At 42.0% G+C, this 9829-nt stretch overlaps 1 protein-coding gene across 1 annotated transcript; it reads right to left on the bottom strand.

The window, feature by feature from the left end:
- Positions 1–7353, bottom strand: LOC118430824 (F-box only protein 9-like). The gene is made up of 7 exons (XM_035841855.1): positions 7054–7353; positions 5099–5255; positions 4029–4274; positions 3361–3552; positions 2061–2293; positions 1192–1338; positions 1–572 (listed from the first exon to the last, which is right to left on the bottom strand). Exons 1-7 carry the CDS (start codon positions 7214–7216, stop codon positions 406–408), a joined length of 1305 nt encoding a protein of 434 aa, XP_035697748.1. The 5' UTR covers positions 7217–7353; the 3' UTR covers positions 1–405.
- Positions 7354–9829: the final 2476 nt, after the last annotated feature.

Raw genomic sequence — 9829 nt, 5'->3', positions numbered from 1 at the left:
AATGTATGACATTTTGTCCAAAGTCTTATCATATGCATTACACTGTATGTCAAGTTGTTGAAAAGCTTCAAAAACAATTTCATACTTCAACTTGATATGTAACCTTGACCTAGTATACTTATATCTCATCTTAACAGAAATGCATGTACTTTGGTTGCATGCATGCATGGGTTTTAAACTATGACCAAAGGATTCCTTACTCTATCCAGGTGAGTTGCTTGAAATTTCTAGGAAAAACAGATTCAGAAGAACAAAAATGTAGGATCATTCTAAAATTAAAAAAAAAAATAAAATAAGCAGCAGAAAAAAATTCACCACTGCATCGTAATATTACCTTTATCTATCAGATATAGCATGAAGTTTCTGACAGTGAGAAAGCTCATTGCAGCAGTTAGATCACCATCTCTACAGCGGGCTCTCAGCGGCCGCCGTGTAGCTCTTCACGCGGGAGAACACCAATGGCGGGTATTTCTTATCGATGTCGAAGTCCGTGACGGAGGTGGTCCGTGTGCGCTTGTTCAGGATCTGGCACGAGTAACGGAGCCAGACCAGCTTGGCGTTCTTACGCTGACCTGGAATACCAGAAAGGGATGATTTGCATAAAGGACAAGATGACAATCAAAGATTTCAACTTCTTGAAATCTTAGTGGTAGTCTTATCTTCCTTGGGAAAGGCACTTTATACGACTTTCCTCACATCAGTCAAGTGAAAATGAGTACCATTCACCTGGACTCCATGAAGAATGCTGACGTATAAGTCACTAATGGAGATCCTGATTAAAACCAAACCAAACCAAACCTCACCATGAAAAGATGACACCAAATATATAACAAAGCAACCAATGAACCAAAGATCCAAATCATCATTATCTAACCTGGATATGTGTTCTTCTAAATCTTAAAGTGATGACAGGGTCCTGGGCCTGTTCTTGTTGGCAAAAGATAATAAGTACCAGACATGGTCAGAGGGGAAGAGAATTGGTTGACAGCATCATATTACACACAAGTCAAGAGTGTGTTCTAGGTGTAATATAGACACCTGTATTCACCTACAAGTCACCAGTGTGTTCCAGGTGTAGTATAGACACCCGTGCTCACAACTCACCAGTCTGTTCCAGGTGTTATGTGTACACCTGTGCTCATCTACAACTCACCTGTGTGTTGCAGGCGCAGTATGAACACATGTACTTACCTACATCTGCCAATCTCATCTCCACATGAAAGCTCTGCTCCGTCTGTGGCACTGCCTCCTGTGACCTCCGATAACCCCTGGTGTACCGGTAATACTGGTTCTGCTCGTAGGGGTTGCGTTTCTTCACGTAAGCTGCCATCTTGTCACCTAATGGGATGACAGTTTAGGGAGTGGCATCTTGGACAGTTGAAATAACTGTGAAACTACCATGGCAGTCGGCACCAATGCTATACTACAGCAGCATCAAAACTTTAATTGAGCATTAAAGCCACACTAGAAACCACTTTGGAAAGGTGAAGGAGTTTTTGACCAGTCCAGGGCAAACGCAACCCAGGCAGCAATGTATGACCCCAATAGGTGCTCTCAAGAGAGACGCTGAGATCAGCAGACTTAGCAGCACTGCAGAACTAAGACCACTGGCGGAGGACTGACAGGATTGGTATAGGAGAATCCAGCAGGCTTCTGTTAAGCTTCGCATTTGAGCTTGCATTGGCCCTGTGTGCCTGGGACATGGGATTTTTTTAAATGTCCCACAATAGTCCCAAAGCACACATTGAGTTGACCAACGCCAAATTTTGGTGGCCAGTGGCCATATTGACTTCTGGAGTTGGTATCTGATGATGTTCTCAACTGACTGACTGAGGAGTTTTTAAAACTTAATTTCCAATTTTTTTTTTGTGTGGTCAGAATGGATGTAAAGCATTTTTCAAAAACCTGAGGAAACATGATCATACTTTCTTCTTGATTCCTCATGGTTTTAAAGATCATACTTTCTTCATGATTCCTCATGGTTTTAAAGATCATATTTCTTCATGATTCCTCATGGTTGTAAAGTAGCCCCCTGTACAGAGTGTAGAGGAGCCACTTACCTTGTAGTCGGTAGTGTCCTGTGTACATGCCCATCATGCTGCCCCCCTTCCCGCGCAGCTTGTGAACGATCCCGTGCGGTTCGTCGGCGGACGTCAGGAGGAGCATGGTCCCGTCCGGGAAGAAGCGCATGTAGCGGTAATACTCCACCATGTGGAAGGGCCGGTAGAAGGTGTCCAGGCTCTGCTCTCCTGGCCGGACGTACGAGGTCTTACTGATGTACACTCCATCGTATCTGTGGAAATATAGTGTAATGTCAGTTCCACTTGTTATAACTGCTGCAACTACGCGAGTGCTAGTCCAGATTTTAGAAATATCATATACTGCTCTCCTGGCCGTACGTACAAGGCCTTACTGACGTACACGTCGTCATATCTGTGGAAAAATAGTGTAATGTCAATTCCACTTTTTATAACTGCTGCAACTACGCAAGTGCTAGCTTTATATTCACGACAGTTGTTTTGTCCAGATTTTAGAAATGTCATATACCGCTCTCCTGGCCGTATATACGAGGTCTTACTGATGTACACGCCGTCATATCTGTGGAAAAATTGTATAATGTCAATGCCACTTTTTATAACTACGCAAGTGCTAGCTTTACATTCAATTGTTTTGTCCCTGGTTTGTACCAAAGATTGAATATTCATAATAAGAAATATCACATACTGCTCTCCTGACTATACATATGAGGTCTTAATGATGTACATGACGTCAGATCTGTAGACTGTCATACCAGCCACACTTTTTCTTACTGCTGCAACAACCATGTTGGTAGAGTGCTTGCTTTATATTCAGTTGTGTTTTTCCCTGGTTTGTACCAAAGACTGTAAAAATATCACATACTGCTTTTTCTGCTTATCACATGGCAAGCACTCTAATACAGATAAGGCAGAGAGTGTTAGTCAAACACAGTCACCAGTCTTCCAGTGGACTAGAACCCAGCTGTAGTGATTACACAATTGTGTGGCCTAAGTTTTTGACTTCAGATCATTACTCCAGTCTTTGTGGACAAAATCTAAATGGAATAGATAAAATGAAACTTTCTAATCTTTTGGTATAACACCAATATGACCAAAGACTCTACGCTTTCACTGCTTAGCACTCAACATTTATGAAAAGGAGTAAGAGAATCCATCACAATCACTAACAGCAGACTGGCCCTCTGCTGCTGTATCTTGCACAAATGTGTGGCCAAAGGGCTAGAGAAATGGAGATAGGCACCACTCTGAGATTCAATATACAACTGTAACTTTACTGAAACATTTAAGTAATATGTTTCCAGAGTTTGCCTTAATGTTTCACCTGAAGTGAGGCCTGTTGATGTACATGTCTCTCCAGCTGCCATACTGGGACGGGGTTCCACAGTTGATGCCCCAGACACGCAGGCACGCCTGGTGCCAGATCTCTGGATCCCGGGCGCACACGTAGAACCCGCGACACACCAGCGCCAGCCGCTCCAGAGAACGCATGTCCAGATCGCTGCTGACCACCCATCTGGAACACACAAGAAAATTTTTTATTCTTTCGCACAAGCAGTAAACCATATTTTTGCGTAGCCAGGATACCAGACCCTGGTCTGATCTCAGCATATTTATCAGGGTCTATCTCAGGGGGGACCTGCTTCAGAATTTCCTTAAAACGGGGGCATGTTGGTCCTAGAACCGAGGAGTGTAGGCCCTGGAAATAGTCTGGCATCCAGGTTAACACAAGGGATAAACATAACTGGAATTGGTTACAGAGGTTAAGGTACAGGTCTACACCTATAGGTCTACACCTCTACCTGTACCTAAGTAACTTATCAAAGAAAACTGGTCTTCAATGAGGACAGAGACATGAAAAACAGTAAACGAAATATCATTTAGGTTTCACATATCTTATGCAGAAAACCTGTGATCTTGAGAGTGCCTCAAAACAAAGATACAGATACAGTCAATATCTGACTGTTAACACATGCAACATATCCACAGTACCTGCAGATGTAGGTCAACAGTTCAGTGGGTAGAGCGGAGATGTGTGTCTGGCGTAGTGGGAGATTAGGCTGGCACAGCCGCCCGTCGGACACCGTCAGGCGATGGAACTGCGACAACAGGTCGGCGTCCTCGATCTCCGGGCTAAGCAGGTCCTCATCGTCCGAGGAATCCGAGTCGTCGTCAGATTTCTGTTCGGAGTAATCGGTGATGTGGGACTCGATGTCTGGTACAAGCTGGATGGCTTGTCTGGAAGGGATGCATAACTCTCAGTGAAACACATAAAGAGGAGCTTACCTTGAATGAACTGAAAAATCTATAGGCTAGCACTTGAAATATATCCCAAAGTCTAGGTTCTCACTAGCTTTACAAAAGTCCATAGTTCTTTTTCATAGCAAGTTCTTGATACGTTTATGAAGGTTAGACATCCAGGTAAGCAATATTCAAATACAATTCAATCTCTACAACTGGATAAAAAAAAATGGATTATTTTACTTCTGGAAGTTTCGAGTGACATCCATCACTCTTCTTCAGCGTCACTACAATGAACTAGCAGGACAATTCCATGCAAGTACAGCTAACTAGAAAAACTGGTTTAACCACTAACTCATTAGGATCATATGCAAAGTTACTCAAATGCAAATCATGAGTAGCATAGTTTCCTATGGTCAGACAACACCATAGGAAAAGCTAATGTCCTTTGTGATGCAAGGCGGGGTTCCAAGTACTGGAAAGTTCTACGCGCAGTCCTCTCGCAGTCCTCCCTTAGACTAGTTAGAGCCTAATGTTACACATACCTGCTAATATATTCTGTTCATTTTCTTATCAGTCCAAAATCCGATCCACTGAATTTTTTCCGGTCCGGTAGTTTTTGACCAGTCCAGCATGAAATACCAGTTTCACAAGTTGGTACTTGGTACCAGTACCCAGGCCCTACATCACAGATACTCCATGTCGTTGATAGAGGCTACTAATGATGTAACTCACATGAAGCAAGGAGGTTAAAATTTAACCTCCTTGCATGAAGGTATCATTCATATGCTAGTTTTAAAAGTTATATTTCCGGCACTTACTTGTAGAACTTCACAGCATCGTACAGGTTTCCATCCTGCTCAGCTGACACCCCCTTCAGGAACAGCCGCTTGGCGCGTTCCTCCAGGTCCTGGCTGAAGTCCTCATCAGACTCGCTGTCCTGTCGTTTACGGCGTTGTTGCTGTTCGTGCGACAATCCTGAGAGCAGGGGTACGAGATATACATGTACAAGTTAGGGCTTGAAATACCACATAATATATTGAAATATTTGAAAGATCCCTAGTTTTATTAAGAAGAACTCATCTAATAGTTTTTAACACTTGCGTGTATTAATAAGAAACTGATGGAAAAAAACATGCAATTCAGCTAGGTGGCTGCTAAATGTTTTTATTGAAGTTGCGTTGTGCAATAAATAAACCATTCATTCATTCATTCATTCATATGCAGGTTAGTGCAGGTAAACTTGCAGCTGTGCAGGTATTTCTGGTGTCCTACCTACATCTAACGTGCACTGTATGTCCCTACTCCCTAGGTATTGCATAAAGGTTTGTGAAATGTTCAAAGCCTGCAATGTTATGGCAGATATAAATGTATGTGAGAGGTTGATATTGATTGCCCTTTTAAACATCGAAATTATGTAGTCCCTTGCCATACATGTTTATCATTGTAGTCAGTCATAATGTTACAAACTAAACTAAACTAAACTAAACAAGACATTTTGAAATTATCCAAAGACACAGTGGTTAAATAGCATCCCACTCTGGATTGTCTCATGAGACTACATTTAGAAAGTTCAGTGTCAATTTGACCCTCGGTATGTTTATTTTGAAAGGTGACGCTTGCGTGATCTGGCCTTACTGGCAAATCTGCAAAACAAGGGTGGGGCCTACTAGTACATGTACTAGGTTAACCACAGTTGTTTTTGAATGTTTAATAGTACCGGTACACTTGAAAGAAGTCACGCTATACATTTAAAGTTGTGGATGAATCTACAAACCCCCAAAGACTCATTACTCTCTTGCAGCACAATCATGCATGTATGAAATGAATCATGATAATTCTATTGTTTACATGTATCTGCAACGGATGTAATACATAGGCAATAGTTTTTAATGCCCCAGGGAGGTTAAAATGTCCTTAGATATAGTATATAACGTTATAGAATTATGTTAAAAACGTTATAACATAAGAAATGCAATGTAACATACAAAACCTGTATACCTGCAAACACAAAACACAGGGTTTCATTTTTGGATTTATTCATTTATGACATTTTTCCGACTAATTACACTAACAATAAACAATATGAGAACAAAAATTCAAGAAACTATTAACATTCTCAACAAAAGAATATCTCCACTTTACAGGACACCACATGTTGTAAACAACCCCCACTGAGTGCCCTCAGGCAATTAACCAGTTGGTCTCATGTCTATTTTCATGGTTGTAATTATCAATTGTTCTGTGTATTACATATGGTAGTGGCTTGTTTGTCAAACTGTTGTTGCCATTATAATATGTGACGTGACTGCATATTGAGGACTTGATTCCATAGATTTTGGAGTTGACATTTAAAAATGGAAAAAAGACACGCCCCCTATCCCTAATGCCTCACAACAACAAGATTGTGCCTTTCTTGTGTTATTTCATTTCAGACTCCTAACTAAAAATGAGCTCCTTGAAAGTTTTGTAAGGCTAAAATCGACGTGTCAACAGTTCTGTTATGGACCAGGGACTGTTAGAGATTTCTTTTGGAGGTAGAATCGTGGAGTTATGGGGAGAAGACAACAAAAACACGTCGTGTGGTGTGATGTGACCGTTATAGGGGGACACATACTGTAGTGCAGCCATGTCTGGCAAATAAAGACAACACATGTAACTTAGCTTACGCAATCTGGCAGTGACAACGCGTTGAAACATGGATCAAGTTGTCCTTTATCACGTGTTAGTCTCTGAAATGTTTTTACAGTCGGTTAGAGTGATAAATCGGCCTCACCTGGGCTCGAAGTCAGCTCGTCTCTCCACCGAGCGCGGAAGTTGTCCAGCTCGGCTTGCAGGTCCACCCCTGCCCGTGCGGAGGAAGAAGACTCCTCGTCGTCCTCGTCTCCTGCGGTCTCGTCGCTGCCTAGCGGCACGTTAGCGTTGCCCTCGCCATCCATGTCGTCTGTGGTGTGGCTTGGGCGGCTCAGTCGGTGAGCTCGCGGTCGGTAAAGCGGACAACACACAAGACTGGGAAGCGATAATGTCTGCGGATGGCCGCCATGTTGGAAACAGTGGTGGTGAGCAGGTAGGCACCGCAGCAGAGCGATATGAACACATTTGGTACAGCATTTGCATGCGGTCTTAAGGTTCGGGTATCTCACAGAAACATTGCACATTAGCGGCGTCACTGCGGCACGTTGGCGGCGGCGTTGCGCCCGAGTGATATGACAGAGCGCTCGACGAATTTCATCCACCAAAAAAGTAATCTTTTTGCACTTTGTGTGTTCTGTTGCCTTTTTAGTCATACTTGTGCAATTAACATGATGTTACCATTGTAAAGCAACGTTTAAGGGTACTCAATTTAGAGTGCAGCGCCGCTGCCAATGTGACACAGTCTAGGGCACTTTCTTTCAATCAAAGTTGATGAAAAAATGATGAATTACTACATTAGAGCTGAGATTCAATATAACGTTACAAAGGACTTTTATATCTGGATTCGCGGTGGTTTTATGTTTGCAGTTTTCGTATTGGCCACTTCATAGCGAATTTAAAACCACTGCGAACATTTTTCCATGGCATTAAGAGACTACAGAGCATGGTGCATGCAACAGTGAACTTAAAACCACTGCGGAAACTTTTTCTCCTGTGATCGCGAAATTAAATCCCCGCAAACTTAAATGCGGTACTCTTGTTTATGGTTGCCTGTAAGCTTTTTGTGTAGGATACCAATTCAAGTTGTGACAGGCCAAATACACTAGCCCTTTATGATATCTTCTTTTCAACTCGCTTTGGTTCTAGTTAACATTTCCCTTTTCTTTGTATATCATCTTCTGTATCTGTCAATATAGGTTAATAAAGATACACCAAATAGCAGTTACTCAAGCAAAAGGATTTGAAATCATATCCAGTTGCACGTAATTGCTATTTGGCGTGTCATCTGAAACTGTCTTTATTATTTTTAATTATGAGCATTAAATCTAAGTTTATCACGTTATATGTAATGTCACTTTTTAGATTGTGTTACAAGCAACGAGCTGTTCTGAGAGCTCTACATTAAACCGGTTTGTAGTTCCTATATAGACGAGTAAGAACAGTATACAAGAAAGAACCAGTGCAAGTTTTATTTTGTAAAAGGGTTTTTAATGAAGATAAAGGTACAAGAACAACTAAAATCTGCTTTAATACAGTAAAGGAATAAATCGTCCACTTGGAACCTGGAATGTTCAATGGTATAAGCTGGAGACACTGGGTTCTCCCAGACACTAGAATCACTTCCAACTACACCCTTAGCAATGCTGGGTCGTACTGTATGGTTCTGTCACCTGCAAACTCCATCTGCAACTGCTCCTATCCAATCACAAATTGTTCTGAATGGTTCGGTCCATCTCTTTCCATAACACAGGTTTAGCACAGCACATTGACATTTACAACTGCTTTCATGTAGTTGTACACACCTGACTTATGTGTGAGACAATGAGATGGTATAAAGTAATGTACCATGTACACGAGTTGTCAAATGATACACTGACAACTGCTGCTTGTACCTGTACCAGCCATCATGAAATAAAAAAAATAGACATCGTCCATTGGAAAACAATTGTTCTTCTCAAAATCACAACATCTTCTTACTACAATAAGAACCATCAGTACAACTCAGGTAATTGTCCCGTCTGCCCACATCATCGTTGCCATGACTACCGCCTCAAAGTCGCCCCATCACATTGCAATCTCGCCCATCTGTACTGCACCCGTCCCGATACAAAAGCACTACAGTCTCCTCACAGAGGATAACCATGTTCCCCCCTCAGAACACGCATTAACCCCCTGCAATTAGCACCTGCCTGCCCCCTCCCCCTTCTCGTAAGCTGCCATCTGCAATGAATTGCGAAGTAAAAAGTGATAAAAAACAAGCTGCCTTAACGAAGATCTTGGCTCTGCTGACATAACATAAAAATTAATATGTTGGCACGTCAACAACCCTTGGCAGAATGGCAACAAGTAAAACCATCTCAAAACTGGCCAACTGCTTTTTGGCAAAAACATGGCATAAACAGAAATCATGGTTTCTATGGAGCTTCTTCAACTGACATGCAATCAAAAGTCTTCTCTCATCAGCTCTGCTACTGCTGAATCGGCGACACATTTCCTATATATATCATTAAAATGCATCAACTCCTTTTCTCAAGGAACACAAAAAACACGTCTTTCAGACCGTTCAAAATTCAACTTTCTTCAAAATATACTTTTCGTCTTCTTGCACACAAATTTACATCCTTTGGCTCGACAATTGCTTTGGAAAAATAAGGCAGCCAGTCAACTTAGCTGCTTCCTATATGCTACAACTACGAATGACGCGCTCACTAAGAACCATTAATTGTCGACTTGACGCAATTCTTGTTCACCATTGTCGACGCAATCGTTCTACACTACAGGCTACCCAGATGCAGTAGCCCTACATTCCTTCCTTTCACCAAAACTACTAGCGGGGTTGGTCCTATTCTACTTTCACCCTCTAGGTCTACAATTGGAATGTCCAAAACCATCCCACCCAACCTCAGAGTAAAACCTTG

Source organism: Branchiostoma floridae, chromosome 14 (assembly GCF_000003815.2).
Source record: "Branchiostoma floridae strain S238N-H82 chromosome 14, Bfl_VNyyK, whole genome shotgun sequence".
Classification (NCBI taxonomy): domain Eukaryota; kingdom Metazoa; phylum Chordata; class Leptocardii; order Amphioxiformes; family Branchiostomatidae; genus Branchiostoma; species Branchiostoma floridae.
Note: the sequence above shows the minus strand (reverse complement) of the source record. Positions and strands in the feature narration are given on the sequence as shown.

What these genes read in the sequence shown, in the direction of transcription:
- LOC118430824 (XM_035841855.1), bottom strand. Translation starts at nt 7,216, where the DNA reads ATGGATGGCGAGGGCAACGCTAACGTGCCGCTAGGCAGCGACGAGACC. An exon ending in AGGACACTACCGACTACAAG is followed by an intron (nt 1,339 to 2,060) that starts GTAAGTGGCTCC and finishes TCATCCCATTAG; the next exon opens with GTGACAAGATGGCAGCTTAC. An exon ending in GATGAGATTGGCAGATGTAG is followed by an intron (nt 573 to 1,191) that starts GTAAGTACATGT and finishes CTGGTATTCCAG; the next exon opens with GTCAGCGTAAGAACGCCAAG.